The sequence below is a fragment of the Pinus tabuliformis genome, chromosome 7 (assembly GCF_031772625.1).
Source record: "Pinus tabuliformis cultivar Carrire ecotype Pingquan chromosome 7, CPIR1, whole genome shotgun sequence".
NCBI classification, from domain to species: Eukaryota; Viridiplantae; Streptophyta; class Pinopsida; order Pinales; family Pinaceae; genus Pinus; species Pinus tabuliformis.
In genome coordinates, this window is record NC_142293.1 from 837539241 (window position 1) to 837557238 (window position 17998).

Genomic DNA, 17998 nt, shown 5'->3' on the forward strand with positions numbered 1-17998 from the left:
TCACATGTTGAGCCTATTGACTCTTATTAGACCATGGTCAAGTTCTTGGTTTGCTTACTGAATTTCATGAGTGTGATCATGACTCATGAGCCTCTTTGCCATATTTTGTGTTATTTTTTGGAGAGGGTTCTTTGACAGCATCGAGGGACATAGATATCCTACTAAGATCATTAATGCATATGCTCTTTTAGACTTGGATTTGAGTTTTCTTGGTTTTGCATCATAGGTAGAGGTATGTGTGAAGGTGTTTTTGCAGGCTATGGTTTCGAAGAATTCTCCATTTTCTTCACCAATGCCAAAGGGGTTCGTATGAAGGCTTTTTGGAGGCTACAATTCTGCAAATAGACTCTCCATGGAGAGCTTTGTGCACCTTGCCATGGTTAGACCATTGTTGTAAGCATTGGTCATTATTATATTCCCAACCCAGAGAAACATCAAGGGCTGAATCCTTCTACTGTTTATTTGGCCATATTGTTTACCACATCTTTCTGAAGTGTGTGTTTGGCCCCTTGGTGGTTAGTCATGTCATTTATGACTTACCCTTAATGGTTGGGGATAGAACACATTGGTGGTTAGTAGGTGGGTAACTAATCTAAAGCCCACACCTATTGTAGTGTATCATGTGAACTATCAGGGTGTGGTTCATTGATTATTTGGGTATCAGGGATATTTGCCATATCTTGTGTTTTGGATTGTTCATGTGTTCATTGTGTGGAGCAGTGTAATTTGACTTGGCTAAGACTTATTAATCTTGCTGTCTTCAATGGGGCAAAGTACTCGGTGACTTACCTAGGACTCACCCTTGAAACTTGCTACTCACCAGACTGGTGGGAAACTCACCATACTCACCATATTTGTTGAATTTAAGGTCAAACGTACGATCTGACTTGGAGACTCCCGTGACCATTGCATGGGTGTTTGAACTAGTCAAATACTGATTTGAGGGAAAAGGTAGGGGGGAAATGCAGCGATTGGGAAGAAAGTTGGAATGTTAAATGCAGCGACTGGGAACAAAGTTGGAATGTTAAACCCTAATGCACACGCGTAAATACATAATAAACTAAAATTCTCAGCCTTCACATAACTCATCTATCATGTTTAGATTTTAATGACTTGCAGAGTTTAGTGTAATATTGAGCTCTGGTTTTTGGGTTACCCCACTTATTGCACAGCTCTGTTTACCAGATTAGAGCCTTATAACAGAAGGGTTTCAACTTAACCCAAACCTTTCAACCATAAACTGATATAAAGATCTCATTCATTCTTTATCTCTTAACATAATTCTTAGTCATTCTTTATCTCTTAACACAATTCTAGTTATAAGCTAAGACTATAGCTTCAAAATTCATATAGAAAATATTTTGAAGTATTAAATCTGCTTCTCAGATATAGATGGCCGTCTTAAGTATGGAGTTGATCACAGGTTCTGTGGGCATTTTCATTATGAAATGACTATGAAATAAATGCATAGGAGAGTTGGAGGAAAAGAGTGTCCTGCCAGCTTTAGCAGTCAGCGTCTCATTTTGTTCTGGGTGCCTATTCTAGGAATCCTGGTAGTCATGCATGAGACTCGAGATTGGAAATGGAGACATTGTCTATCTTGATTTTCTAATTATGTTACAAGACTGAGCTATGTAGTTGGTTTCTTATTGATAATTGTTGAACTTGGTACTATTTGTGAATTTGATCATGGAACCATCTTTCAGTTTGCTGTTTTGTAGACAAATATTGAGTGTCAAATGTTGCATTATCATATGTTATATGTTTATCCTATGAATCTGTTCATGGAATTTAGTATCATAACTTATATTTCCAATGCACATAAGTTATAATACCGCAGTTTATGACCAGACTCAGAGAGCGATATTTACCTGTCGTGAAGCTGACTGTTATTTATTTTTTCAACTTCGGGATTCATTCATTTATTTCAAGTAGTTCTTGCAGCTTCGAGTCTCCAATGTCTACGAACATCAGTTTGGAATTTTCTCCCATGATACTAGAATGTTCAAACTGATTTGGATCTCCCTGGTTATGATTTTCATCAAATATGACTTCTTTATTGAAAACGATATCCTTCTTTTCCAAATTGAGTCTGTTTGCCTTAGAGTCTAGACTCTTCACTATAGCCTATAAGAGTACACTTATTTTTATCCTCATCTTCTGCATTTTGTCTTTCAGAGTAGGAAAATAGGTATGCTGCATTACGACCAAACATGTTGAGAAGGCTTAGTGGTCACCTTGTTTCTTATCACTCCATGCTTCTTCAAGTTGATATTTTGATAGCTTTTTCTGGACAATTATTCAGTAGAGAAATTGTTGTATGCACTTCGAGATCTCACTCCACTTATCAACCATGGCCTTGAATTATTTGAAAATTTGAAGTGCCTCTGACTTGTACTCGAGAATGTACAGCAAAACTTTCCTTGAGAAAATATTAATTAATGTCATGAAATACTTCGAATGTCACTGTTAGGTTCTCTTAGGACCACAAAGGTCACTGTGTACCAACTCTAATTTTTTTTTTCTTCTTTTCTGTCTATCCTTCTTCAGTAAATTTCTTTGTGCAGGTTGCCTAACAAATAAGCTTCACACACCTATTTCTTGTTTAACAACTATGAACCATAATAAATTTCTTCACAAGTATTGTATGTCTTGTATGATTCTCTAGAAATTCAAATTAAGCATGTTTTCACTTTAAAGTTCTCATGACAAATAAGTGATGTGTATTTTAATTTTTAATTATTTATGCAGCCTAGCTACCCATTCCGCACATTAACTGGACATTTGACCTCAGTCATGTCACTAGATTTCCACTCAAATAATGGGGGGGATCTTCTCTGCTCTTGTGACAGTAACAGTGAAATTCGTTATTGGAGTGTTGGCCAAGGTGCATGCACAAGAGTTTCCAAGGTCAGGCGAATCTGTTTTTCTAATTACTAAAAGCCATTGAATTTGAGTTGGCTCAGTTACCCTTGTGCTTCAGCAAGTTTTCCCATATAATTTTTTATTGGTGCAGGGTGGCATGGCACAAGTGAGATTCCAACCTTGCGGGGGACGATTGCTTGCTGCTGCAGCAGAGAATATAGTATCCATTTTTGATGTGGAGACTGATACTTGCATACATTCTTTACAGGTATGGGAACATTATGAAGCAAACTTTTTATCCATTGGGGTTTTCAAACTATATTTTTAGTTGTGCAATTCCACCATCTAAACTTTTTATTCATCGGAGTTTTGAATCAATTTGTTTCTACTGCATGGTTGTGCAATTCTACCAAGTAAAGATGGAAAGAACTGTAATATGTTGATAAGCAACACGTGCATACTGGTGTGAACCATGGTGAATAATATCCATGATATTATTTATGATTTGATCAATGTTGCTTTGAAACTTTATATCATGCTATTTCGCATGTAATTTATTATAATTTTATTCCTAGCTATAAAAAGATGACAAATTTTAAATATGGAAGTATAAATTATTAGCTATACTATGTCGTAAGGTTTGTTGGCTTCATGATTTTCATATGAAAGACTTTTCTAGGGATAAATATTTAGGAAGATATAATAATTCTAAAATTGTCTTCGAGTCAAGCGCTCAATGTGTGTATAGGACTGAAGTTTTGTGTGCTATGTTGCACGAAACTTCTAGGAACCCGGTGTTTCAAGCCATACCCGTACCCGAAACTCCGAAACTTGGCCGAAACTCGACCATCATGTAATCATCTATGTTAATATAGAATTGTTTTTCCTTCTAAATTGTCATCTATGAGCCTTATTCCCTTTTTTCTTGCAAATATAATGTGTTATTCACTTATATATATATATATATGTGTGTTTTTTTTTTGTTTCTAATGCAAGAGTCGGACCTTCTATTTCATTAATCATTAAAAAATTTACATAAAATACATCAATTCTTCGAAAAACTGTGGAATAGGGTGAGAACCCAACATTAACTGTAAACGGTCCAAAGGCAGACGCCCCGACCCCTACCCCCAAACCTCCCTTCTCTCTTAAGCAAAAACTTTGGGAACCGGCTAGCTAGATTCTAGAATCGGACCCGAAGCGGAACAAAAGTGTCAAACTATAAGGATTTCAGATCCGCATGACTCACTGACCCATGAATCAATAGAATTCGTAATAATCCGCTTCCCGCCAAGAACAATATGCTTCCCGCCATGTTCCTGACGTGCCGCTTTGATCTCAACCGTCGAACCTTCTCGTCCGATCCTATGGCTATGGCTAATTTCGCTATGCTTAGAAGCATGACATTTACCTGTGGGGACCCACCAACATGCTCGATCAATCCCATCCGTGGATCTGCCTAGCAAGATTCGACGGTTGTGGTTCATATCACACCGGTCTACCCCACCGAACAATAGCGTGCGATGAGGGCGGTATTCCATCCGACCCCCTTGCCACGTGGAGCTCGCTGAGTGGAATCGCTCCCAAATTAGAAAAACCACTTTCCGCTTGTGAGGCGTGCGATCACCGAAAAACCGCTCTAGGTGCGGTTATGTGAACAAGGGACAAAAATTCCTGGTTTTGCGGCTGCCGAGAGTTCCTGAATTCCGTCCTTTCGCAGCATCTGCTCTACCTGAACCAATGTGTGCATAAGCACCCGCTATCCTGACTTTCAGCCCAAAAACCAAATCGCCCGCACTGTTACTTCTAGGAACTACTATGAAAGTCGAAACCCGAGTAGCAAAGTTTGACCTTTGCTTGCAACCCGCTGTCGACCCTACTGTGTGCAGACCGCTAAACATCAAGCTACTGGGTCATCTGAACTCCGCCTCCATGGCTCTGTTCTGAAACACCATCTTATCTTCATCTGCTTGGTCGTGACATTTCGCTTTTAATCTATTTTGAGGGAGCTCTTGCCAGCTCATCGCAATTCTATTTTCTGTGCAGATCACTCCTTGATTGGCCAGAATATCTGCTAGTTTATTGGCCGAGCGTCGCACATGTTTAAAACTAACTGTTCCCAAGCTCTGGAGGTGACTGTGAATCCGTTGAAAGACTTGGATCAACCTCCAATTTCTTGAGGCTTTTTCCGGCTTCGTACCCCAGCTGATTTTCTTGACTGAGTTAATGATTAACTCAGAATCCGCTTCAATAATCACATTTTGACGGTTATCCTGAACCAGAAAATCTAGACATTGCTCCATTGCCATTAATTCTGCAATATTGTTGGTGGCTTTTCCTAAATGGCAATAGAAGATGAAAAAAATACTTCTATTTTCATCCCTTAACACCCCTCCACGCTCGGCCATGCCCGGATTGCCTTTTGAAGCACCATCAATGTTGAATTTCAGAAAACCCTCAGGGGGAGGATGCCAAAATTCTAGCTCAGGATCCAAAACTAAAACCTTCCTGTCCAGACCCTGAGGAATAAGTCCCTGCAATCCAAGCTGATTGAGAATTCTCAATTCTGCTACCAAAGGTGGATTCTTAGGGAGATTTCGAACTATATTGCCAACCGTTTCCTGAAGTTGTTTTAAGATTTGATCATATAGGCAATGGGAAGGCTTCTTTACATTCTTGAAAATTCTATTGTTCCTTTCTTTCCAGACATTCCAAATGATGAAGCTTGGCGTAAGGGCCCAAGCTGAGTCAAGAACTTCATTATCTGAAAAATTTCTTCTCCAGTTGTTTAGGGTGTTGATAATGCTCCCTTTGTCCCTATCAGAATGTTGGAAGATGGAGGTAAAATATTCCCACAACTTGGTGAAAATGCAATTGTTGAGAAGGTGCTCCATTGTTTCGTCTTGAGCTTCACAGAGCTGGCATCTGGAAGGCCCCAGGACACCCCTCTTCCGAATGTTATCCCAGGTCAAAATTTTCCTATGCAGAATTAGCCACATGAAGAGCTTGATTTTCATCTAACCCTGATGCCTCCATAGGTTTTGCCAAATCCTATCCGGAGTCTGGGAATCTAAATCATATAGAATGAGTTTTGCTTCCTCAAGGTTAAAGGTGCCTTCGTTGTTGTTGCCCCATCTCAGCTGGTCATTCCCCCCCTGACACTAAAATTTTCCTTTTTTCTAATACTTTCATTAGAGTCTCAGCTTTAGCCTTTAGGGGGTTGTCATCTCTAAAATCAAAGTTCTTCCAGGTTCTCCATTTTCCTAAATTGTTGTTTTGATCCCAAAAATCTTTTACCTTGGATAGCCCTTTAGTATCTGCCTCTAACTTGAGGTCCTCCAAGTCCTCTTTTAACAGAATAGGTTCTTGCTGCCATCTGTCCTCCCAGAATAAAGCTAAGTCTCCCTCTCTGATTTCCCAGAAGTTGTTTTCTTGCACTAAGCCCCTGTTATCCTAGGCCTTATTCCAAATGTGTGATCCCTTTATATTTCCATCCATGTGCTAGCATATTTTTCTTTCCACATGATAGCCCACTGAGCCTCTGGTTCTTTTACCTAGCGCCACCATAATTTTGCCCCTAAAACCTTGCTTAGAATCTCAGGATCATCCAATCCGAGACCCCCATGGTTTTTAGGTTTGCAGATTTTTTTCCCAGGCTACCAAGGCCCATTTCTTCCTTTCTTCCCCCTTGCCCCAAAGAAAGTCTCTTTGTATGTTTATGAGTTTATGCAAGACTTCTTTAGGTGCTGGGAGAGCTGAGAGCATAAAGACTGGAATTGATTGAAGGACAGCCTTTGTAAGCACCAGCCTTCCGGCCAAGTTTAAGGATCTCATAGTCCATTTCCTGGTTTTATCTTGCAGTTTATTAATCACTGGTTCCCAGATGTTCTTGTGTAATTGCTTAGCAGTTAGAGGAACTCCCAAATATTTTGAGGGGAGAGATTCTCTTTGAAAGCCCAGAATTCTAGAGATGTTCCTCTGAATAGCAATATTAGTATTGAAGAAAAAAATCTTAGACTTGGAGAGGTTAACTTCCATACTTGAAGCCATGGCAAAGTCACTTAGGATTTTTTTATATGCAAGAGCTTCTTTGATTGTGGGGATTCCTTGTAGCATGGTATCATCAACAAATTGTTGATGAGTCAAGGCTTGTCCATTGTCAGAGAGTTGGAGACCTTTGATCTTGCCAGCTTCCTTTGCATGCTTGATAGATCGACCCAGTCCTTCCATCATGAGGATGAAGAGAAAGGGAGAGAGTGGGTCACCCTGCCTAAGGCCTCTAGAAGGAATAAAAGTCTCCGAGGGAGAACCATTGACCAGAATAGAAAAGCTGGAAGAAGTAACCAGAGCCAGGATCCATCTCACCCAGTTGTGATCAAACCCAAAAGCAATTAGAACTTTCCTGATAGAGGTCCAATTCAGCTTGTCATACGCTTTGGCTATGTCCAATTGCATGATCATGCCAGCCTTTTTCTTGCTAGTTAGAGAGTGCACCACCTCGTGTGCTTGGATGATGTTGTTGAGAATTTGCCTTCCTTCCACATATCCAGATTGTTCCACTGAAACTAGGGTAGGGAGAAGAGGTTTGAGTCTATTGGCTACAACTTTTGATATTATCTTGTAAACCACATTGCACAAAGCTATTGGTCTGAACCTATCAGGGGTTTGAGCACACTCCTGTTTAGGGATTAGGGCGATGAAAGAGGTGTTCAACGCCTTCAAAATAGTTCTATTCATCCTGGAATCTTCAACTACATTTAGAATATCTTGTTTGACAATATTCCAACAAGCTTTAAAGAAATCTACATTGAAACCATCCGGGCCTGGCGCCTTACCATTCTGCATTTCTTTGAGAACCTCACTAACCTCCTCTTCAGTCACTGGCCTGTTAAGGTTGAAATTGTCCTCTCTAGACACCAGTCTAGGTATATGTCTGGTGAAGTCCTTGATGGAGTGTTCTCTATCATAACAGGTTTCCTTTGCTATGCTTCGAAAGTGCTGAATAAGGACTGACTCTATTTCTTCATGAGAATTGAGAAGATTTCCTTCTCCGTCCTTGATCAAAGAAATCCTGTTATGAGCTCTATTCGCCATAGTGGATTTGTGGAAAAATCTAGTGTTACGTTCTCCTTCTTTTAGCCATTGAACTCTAGATTTTTGTCTCCAAAATATTTCCTCTTGTTTGCATAAATTCTCCCAGTCTTGATGATATTTGGTAACTTGATCACTTCTGACTTGATCAAAGCCATCCTTGATAAGAGCTTGGTTGAGTTCCTGCATTTTACCTTCAACAGATTTTTTCTCCTCAAAAATATTGCCATATTCATTCTTGTTCCAATCTTTGAGTCGGAGCTTGACGTGTTTTAGTCTTTTCTGCAGAAGGAACATTCTGGTACCCTGAATGTTCAAATATTCTTACCACCATTTGGTAATGTTGCTGATAAAATCTGGGTGGGAAAGCCAGATATTCTCAAATCGAAAAGGTCTGTTCCTTGGGGTACCAATACCCTGAATCTCCATTTGGACCGGCCAATGATCTGAGCCTCCAAAGGGGAGAATTCTTGCTACCATTTCATTGCCATTGAGCATAAGGGCCTCTAAGATTAAGAATCTGTCTAATTTTGAGGCCACCTGAGACTCTCCTCCCCTTTTATTGTTCCAAGTAAAGATACCATTATTCATTACCATGTCCACAAGCTTCATCTTATCTATAAAAGTTTGAAAAGCTGAAGAGTCTTTACCTAGGACTCTGGTTCCCCCTTTTTTCTCCGTAAGTGATTTTATCATGTTGAAATCACCCCCCAAGATCCATGGTATTCCTGCATATCTGTCTCTGAGATTCTCCAGAGAATTTAGGAACCTAAGTTTATCATCCATTCTTTGAGGGACATACACATTCGTTACCAGGTAGGTTTCCTTATCTCCTACAGGTTGAATGAACACAGATAAATAATCCCTAGATGCCTCAGCATCTATTATGCCAATTTTTTGTGGGTTCCAAAGAGTGAGTATTCCCCCTGTTGTATTCTTTGCTTTGACTTCCAGAAACTCAAATCGATGGAGCCATTTACTATGGATTTCTTTTATTTTTTGAATGGAACACTTTGTTTCCTGGATGAAGATCATATCTGGAGCTGCTTGTTTAATTATATTACTTAGTAATCTTTGTTTTCTTTTACTACCTAGACCCCTGATATTCCAAGAAGTGAACTTCATAATTAAAGATTTGTAAAGGAGTAACTGGATAGGTCTTCCATCTTACCTGAATCTATCATTAGCTCTCCACATTCCATCAAAAGCTCATTCTTCTTTTTTCTGCCTCTTTTTTTCCTGGGTTTCTGGGTGCTAATCCTTCTGTGGTTTTCATAGTTTTCACTCCTTCGCTGCCTGGCCTTTCTTTGTTTCTTTGCCTCTCCAACCCTTTGGTTTGGGTTTTCCATATAAACAACTGCTGAACTCTATTGAACTCCTCTAGAGGTAACGAGTCTATCCCTTCTCTGGTTCCTTGATTCAAGAAACTTTCCAGATCTAGGTTCTCTTTCTCAAGAATCTCCTGAAGTTCATGGTCCTCTGTTTCCATCTCACTCTGGGTCATTTCATGGTCCATCTCCAGCTCTGCATCACTCATCATAGTTTCTTTCTGTTTATTATTAACTCGTGTTTTTTCACTGTCTTCTTCTTTCTCCTCCTCCACTGGACTTCCTCGTTTGGCCCGATCTGCCTCTGTTATGCCTTCATCCTCTTCGAGAACTTGGAACCTATTCTGACTAGCTTGTTGCCCTTCTGATTTTCGTGTCTTTGGCCCTTTTTGCCTCCTTTTCCTTTATGTGCCACTTTATGGAAGCTTTCGGTATCCTTCATTGTGTTAGCTTTGTTCTTATTCTCTGTTTTACTGAGAGGGCAGTCTCTGAATAGGTGCCCATGCTCGTGGCATTTGCGACATCTGAATGGAATATGTTCGTAATCTACTGTTTGCACCCATTCTTCATCAAGTACTTCCAAGATAACCTCATCCGGTAGAGCTCCAGAGAGATCCATCTCCACACATATTCTAGCAAAGGAAGTATACTTCTCCCTTCTAGTGGCCTCAAAAGCTTTGACAAAACATCCTAACTTATTTCCTATAGCGGATAAGGATTTTGTTTGCCAGTAATCAAGAGGTAGAGAGTAGAGTCTTACCCAAACCGGCACTGAAGTAAAAGTCTCTCGCTCCCGGACAAAATTCATGATCCATGGTCGCATGTAGAGGCCTGCTGCAGCATAAAAGTAGGGCCCTCCTTCAAACACTTTATCCTTATCTTCAATATTAGCAAATACCACAGTGAAGAAACCCTTAGATCCAAGATGTAGGTCAATGCTTCCTTTTGGTTTGCAGTGGTATTTAATCCACGTTTGCAAAGCTTTTTCAGTGGGCCATAAACCCATGAATTTACAAATGATTGCATATGTCTGCATGTGGTCCCTGTGCGCTTGCAGAGCAGGATCATTTAAAATGACTCTTGGTGTAACTGCCGCTTTGGGTTTACATGGTCCCATTTGTGCTTTGTCTTTTGTTCCATGTTCCTTGTCTTCTTCCTCATTTTCCTTAGTACTATTATGCTCCCTTGATTTGTTGCCATCTTGTTCCTCTTCGCTGTTTCTTTTCCTTCCTTCTGAAGGGTCTCTATCATTTTCCATTGATTTTTTGCCCCTGCTGGCCACAACCTGCTTGTAGGAGGGAGTGGAGCTCCCTCCTTTGCGACCTTCCATGGAGAACAACCTCTGTAACAGTTTGTAACCCTAGTTATTCGTCTTCAGCTCCAAAAAAAACCTTCTCGAAACTGACTTGCTGTATATATATATATATATATATATATATATATGACATTTCGGCTGACATTTCCATTTTTTAGAGGTGACGTTTCTAAACGTACCCATTTTGGAAACTAAAAAACGTTTCGGCGTTTCGTGCAACTTAGTTTGTGTGTGAAAAATGGGTAATGCCTATGTAAGACACACACACATACATGGACATGCATGCTAGCATGATTTTAGGTCAAATAATTGAGACAATATATTATGTCATGCACATGTCTGTGTATGTGAGCACACCTTATTACATACCTGTCTCAAGTAATTGACACAATTGCAGTATTTTCTATATACAAACTGTTGGATTGGTTCTTGACCCCTTCTAGTTCCCAGCAAATATAAACTTGTATTTTTCTTTTGGGCCCTTCACAACACAGTATCAAGCATACAATTATTGGGCCGTTGATTGGCCTTTTAGATCCCTTTAACATTGTACCCAATCACCTTAGAGTACTCAATGTATTCAATCATTTTAGTTGAAATTTAACCCTTTACAACACATCTTGGTGTAAGATTCTTCCTTCATATGGAAATAATTTGTTCTACCTTAAATTTTTCAATGTGTAAACCTTGTTCTAAAAGTAACAAAAAATTAGAGAATATAAGTTCAATTTCAAAAGGTTAAAAAACATAAATGGATTTAGATTTTTCATCACTCTAGTGACCCCCTATTGCCACAAACTTTGACAATCTCACTATGTCAGACATTTTAAAGTAACATTATTATACTGGATTTTATGTATTTTTAAGAAAAACAAAATAAAAACTGGAAATGATTTCAAATGAGTCTATGCTTGAAATGGATATGTACTTTCAAGTTTCTACAATAGCAGTATCATCAACAAAAATCATAAACAAAATCCTTTGTTAAATTTCAAACCATGGTAGGCAAATTCTGCACTGACAATGCAATTTGAAATTGTAAAGGGGAAAATGACAATGCATAAGCCTGAAACTAAAACTCACCAACCAATACAGTAGTGCACCTTTCATCTTCCTTATATACTGAGAAGATAGGTAAAACATAATGTATCTAGACACATACATGAAGTGCTCCCAACTGGTAGAATCAAACCTAACCTATTCATCTCAACAAGTGTGTCTTCATGCATGGAAATATGTGCCAGGAAATAGGGCACCTCTACTAGAGATGAACAACATGCAAACCTGCTTGTTCCTTTTAGAGATATGTGTGTCCTTATGCAAGTGCCTGAATTTTCATAGGGATCTGCACCCTCATTCAGACGGTAAATGATTCCATGCCTGATAAAGCAAATGCTAGTTAACTAGAATGCTAAATCTGAAGAACTGTTCTAAATCTGGGATAAAGATGAGACTGGTGCATACATGCACCCTCACTCTATCACTATGTATATCATGCTATGCACCTCCCACAGCAAAACTAGTGTCACATAATCACTTTGCTTTCTCTCTACTGTATAGTAAACTAGAAGATGAATCTGCAGGAGCTGCTGCACCCTCAAGGATCTGCTATGTATGCTGGTTGCAAGAGGCACCCAACTGTAAGAGAACACTTTCCAGGAAAGTGTTCTCCACCAATCTGTGTCTTTGCATCAACATCTCAAACTTCCCCTTAGCCAGGGGCTTATTCCAAATGTTTGCAACTTGCGAATCTGAAGAAACATACTCTAGGATCACTACACCTTTTTGAACTCTTTCCTTAATGAAATGGTACTAAATATCTATGTGCTTGGGGTGGTACTAAATATCTACCAGATTCTTACAGAGCCCGAGACAGTTCTGATTGTCACAGTATAGAACAATAGGCCTGGCCCCCAACATCTAATTGGTTAGTTCTTTAATCAACTTGCAAAGCTAGATAGCTTCACAACTAGTAGAGCTAGTCGTCGTATATTATGTCTATGCTGAACTAAGTACCACTGCTGCCTGCTTCACACTGAACAAGGATATCATACTTGAACCCAAATTAAAACAAAACCTTGAAGTACTCTTCCTGCTTTCCATCTCCTGCCTAGCTAGAATCCACAAAACCATGCACCAATGTCTCACCATATCCAACATATCTTCGACCATAATATATTATGCCCTTCAAGTATTGGAGCACATGTTTTGCAGTAACCCAGTGAATCTTCTATGGCTCAACCATATACCGGCGCTAAGTGTTAATTGCAAAGAAAATATTATGTATAGTATTCACTAGATACATAAGGGAACTTATTCACTACCTACACAAAGATGGATCTACCAAATTTGAATTTGAATGTGTTGATAATTTTTCAGATTTGATGTCATAGGAGTAGTCGTGGTATTACAATTCATCATTTAAAATCTCTTCATAATATCAACTACATATTTACCCTATCCAAGGAAGACCTCACCTGAACTGCCAAACCTTTGACCCAAATACTAGTGCACAAAGTTGATGTCCTTCGTATAGAGCTTGTGCCAACTTTGGCTTGTACCATGTTATGAGGTTCTTAGATACAAGGCTAAAACAAGCTGATCAAAACTGTCAAATAGATAATAAAGATTGGGATCTACAACAATGCTAGTGAATCTTAAACCTAATGTGTACTCATCAATCCTTGAGTACCAAGCACATGGTGCCTTCCCTAGCTTGTAAAGGGATTTCTTCACTATGCATAAATGAGTGTCTTCTTCTTGAATCAAACCATTGAGAAACACTATCTTTGCATCCATTTGCTATAAATTCCATCCAAAGATTGATGCTAAAGACATAATAGTCTGATGAAAGTATACTTGGCGGGGGGGTGGCTGATCCAATATTAACAATTTTTAACTTCAAAAACTTGTAAATGTATTCACAGATATAAAACAAAGCACATAAATATACAGAACACAAATATTTTTACATGAAAGCCCAAAGCAAGAGAAAACCACATAATTATTTTCTTAATATATATAAAAAGTACATTCAACTTTATCAACACTAACTGAAAGGAAGCACCAACTCCCTGGTTTATCAACACCAATTGAAAGGAAGCACCAACTTCCTGATTTATCAAACCCAAAGCTTGTACAAGAGTCAATATTAGTCAAAGAAAGTTCACCCTCATGGTAGTTGCTCCTATTTCCTTCACTCGGCCTCCTTGTTAGTAGAAATTGACCTCAACAGGCCCCAAACCAGGACTTAAACCTTCAAAAAGTGCACCAAAAATCCTTCTCCACAAAGTCTCTTCAATCAACTTCTCTTCACTTCTGGTTCATGAGTTATGAACCTTATAATTCCTTCTTTTCTGCGCATGTTTGAACAGATCCGAATTTGCTTGACTGAATAACTTGAAATGCTCCTTCTCGTGCCTATTTATAGTGCATTTCTAGACTGGGCCTACCTTGTCCACTAACTAGAATGGGTTGTGCAATTGGCAGAATGTAAAGTGAATATTCAAAAAATCATTTCTCCTCAATTGTGAGGAGTTAGAGGGTTTGCCATATAATGTTGCAAAGGTCTCGGAATAAGCTTTCCAACCATATATGTTATTCTTCCATTTGAGCTAGGTAAATGAGTAAATGGTAAATGGCTTGTGTATAGGCTTGGTACTGGGAAAACATTAGCCAAAAGAAAGGGCGGTCAAGTGGTTCAAAGCAAAAGGAACATCGAGAAGCTTCCAAAGAGGGGAAGAAGAAGTGGAAAGGGGGAAAGGACAAGAAGATATCAATTATTGCACATCACTGCAAGGATCCATGCAGTGATTGCAATCACTGCAACATTGATGGCCACACAAAGGAGAAGTGTTGGAAATTGCATCTAGAGCTGAACCCAAAAAAGGAAAAGAGGATAGGAAAAAAGAGAATTTCATCACCACTGATTCAAGCAATCAGGTGGAAATCAACTTTGACGTGGATGGGAAGATTGTCTATAGCTTTGTGTAAAATAAGGTGAATCTAAGTATCCTTCATCATCAGGAAGAGAAGGAGATGATCAAGCTCCTCCATTAAGACAAGTCTAGAGTACCAAGATCGATGCTTTGTTTGGTTCAGGTTCATAGGAAAATCTCATTGTAGTGAAGCTAGTTAACAAACTTGCATTGGAGGTCCAAGATCATCCTATCCCATATCCACGGGAATGGGTAAACAAGGATATATAAATCAAGGTAACTAAACAATGTAGAATAAAATTTATTGTCAAATTTGATTTTATTGATGAAGTAGAACTAGATGTAGTACCACTTGTTGCATGTGGAGTTGTGTTTGAGAGCCCGTATATGTATATGCATGATATAATCTTCATGCAGAGAACCAACTAGTATCACCTCATCAACGTTGGCAAATTGTTCATCATCAATGCACACAAAGACAAGTCCAAAATTTCACTAATAAGTGCCAATCAAGCAAAGAAATTAATTAGTTCCAGTAAAAAGTATGTTTTATTATTCTTAAGAGAAAATTAGTTAGCATAAGAGCCAACGAGAGCAAATGCATCCCTCGAGGGGTGCACTAAGGAAAAAAGAAAACTAGAAGAGTTTCTATAAGCATACAAGGGAGTGTTCCATGAGCGTAAAGGGATACCACCCAAGAGGGAAGTGGAGCATGGCATCCAATTGTTGTTGGGCTCTCCATTGCCAAACATTGGGTTGTACAAATAGTTTTTTTTAGAAGCAAGTGAAGTGAAGAAGCAGTTGCAATAGAGACTGGAGTTGGGTGTGATTCAAACAAGTACCTCATCTTGTGGGTCACCCATCATAATTTTTCCAAAGAAGGATGGGACTTGGTGAATTTTCATCTATTAGAGGGTGTTAAATAAAGTTACACTCAAGAACAGGTACCGCCTGCTCAAGATAGATGAACTATTGGACTAGTTACAATAAGCAAAATATTTCACCGAACTCGATTTAAAATTAGGGTATCGCTGACTGTGAGACAAGAAAGAAAACACTTGGAAGACTGCCCTTCAAAACTGGACAAGGTTTGTATGAGTCGTTAGTCATGCTATTTGGTCTATGCAATGCACCAATTACATTCATGAGATCAGTGGATGATATATTATGCTCTTATCTACATTCATTTGTTGTATTTTATTTGGATGATATATTGGTTTATAATGCTACTTGGGAGGAGCACATCTCACATTTAATGTAGGTGCTAGACTTTGGAGGAGCACCAATTGTGGGAAAATTTGAAGAAATGCGAGTATGCATAATAGTCTTTGCTGTAATTAAGCTATGTGACTGGTGGAAGGGAGCTCAAGATAGATCCTTTCAAGATGGACGCCATCACGAATTGGTCGTTGCCTACAAATGTTTTGAGGTCAAGATTTTCATTGGGGTAGCACAATACCCGAGGAAATTCATAGTTTTAGTTTTAGCAATAGTTGCACCGCTCTGTGCTAAAACGAGTGGCAATAGTTTCCACTGGGGGAAGGGTTAGCATAATTCCTTTGAAGAGTTAAAGAAGAAAATCAATCAAGCAGCAGTTCTTGCATTACCAAACTTGTCGTATCCCTTCAAAGTGGAGATAGATGTTAGTGGGTATGTTATGGGAGTGGTCTTGATGAAGGGAGGAAGGCATGCATGCTACCATTTTGAATTGTTTTATGGGTTAGTTCTCAAATACCCTACCTATGACAAGGAGCTCTATGCCCTAGTACAAACTATACAAAATTGGAAACATTATATGTTGGGAAAGGAGATAGTCATCTACACATATCGCCAGGTTCTACAATGCTTGCAAGCCCAAAGTATGTTACAATGAATTATACATTACAAGTGGACCAGAATTTTACAACAATTTCATTTAGTGATCAAGTATAGGAAGGGAAACACAAACAAATTGGCTGGCATGCTTTCATGGCCACCTACATGAAAAATCACAACTTTGGTAGCTTTGATGTACATGGAACCTGTTGTCGCCTAAAATGTACACCTCAATATGGGAAAATTTTCCAGCCCCACAAGGTATAATCTTTATGGCGCAACACTCAAAGCAGGGGCTGTCACCTATTCCCTACTTATTCAATTTAAGCTCTCTCCTAGGCAAGCTAAGGGGGGTAGTCCCTAGAGATGATTAGCATAGGAAAACTTGTTGAAATAACAAGTTTTAGGAGACTAAGGGCATGCCAATTAACTCTCTATGTAATTTGAATTAAGGATTATTTGACAAGTGTGATTATAAAATGTGCAATGTATATGTTAACAAGATGAATTCCAATTAGATCAATGTGGCAAGAGCAAGATAAATAGATAGAGGCCAATGCCTTAATAACAATTCCCAATAGAGATATAACACTTGCAAAAGATGATTTCTAAGCTACAAGATAGGCAATGCTGCAAGAAAGAATGTTAGTACAAGAGATTATAGCAACTGGAAATATGAGCAATGAAATTTAAATGCAACTTGCAAGAAAATATAACTTGTACTTCAAAGAAAGATGTTCAACAATGATATAGCGTTCAAGATACAATAAGCATGAAATTAACAAGTACAAGAATGTAAAGAAAGCTTGCAAGTAAATAAACTAGCCCACAATTCTAGTTACAATAACCAAATGGAAATGCAAGATGGATGCAAGATCTAACTGTGTGAAATACAAGAGATCTTGGTTGATTTTAATTAGAATGCCTACTCTAAGGTGAAGGCCTTCTCCTCAATTGTCGGAAACTAGTCTTAAGCAAGGTTGTAGAAAGAAGTGATGTGGAAGGAGGCTAAGGCCTCATTGACGATACCTACTCAGGATTTCAAACGATCCAAGTGCCTCTATTCCTACAAGGGATTGCCCACAAGAGAACTGCAAGGTCATTTGTTTTAACCATTAATGGTATAGCTTTTAGATTGAATGGTGGATAAGTTTTTCTTAGCTCTCTATTCAACCAAGGTTTGCTTAACTTTCTATTCAACCAAGCTTATGCTTGGAGGTAGATTTAAGGATGCAAATCTAATACTAGGATGCAAATGCTTCAATGAGATACAATGATATCAATAGGCTTCAAAAGGAAATAATATACCAATATGCTTATAATCAAGATTGAAATAAACACGTGGAGCACAAGATTATGATAATAACTAATGAAGCAATAATGGGTTACTCAATGAAACAAAATATGTGCAATTAGATTAGATGTGTTGGAGCAAGATTTCACAATGACTTCTAGTGTTTCTTAAAAATGATCTTCACTTAAGTTAGACAATGAGTGAAAATTATATGATGTAAACACAACTAATAGATGGCAGATGAGGTTGCTAACAAGAAAATAGGAAAGACACTTATATCATCAATAGCAAGTGAAACAAGACAAGAGTAATTTCAATTGCGATTTAGATTAAAATTTATTTAGAGGTTGCA

At 38.6% G+C, this 17998-nt stretch overlaps 1 protein-coding gene across 4 annotated transcripts in view; it reads left to right on the forward strand.

Annotated features, from left to right (window-relative positions):
- LOC149250230 (transcriptional corepressor LEUNIG_HOMOLOG-like) overlaps positions 1-17998 on the forward strand; it is a 70331-nt gene that overhangs the window by 42317 nt on the left and 10016 nt on the right. For all 4 annotated transcript variants that reach the window (XM_089458975.1, XM_089458974.1, XM_089458976.1 and 1 more), the window contains exons 16-17: positions 2752-2910; positions 3017-3133. In XM_089458975.1, the coding sequence (XP_089315101.1) occupies positions 2752-2910; positions 3017-3133 (276 nt within the window). The remainder of the gene's footprint in view (positions 1-2751; positions 2911-3016; positions 3134-17998) is intronic.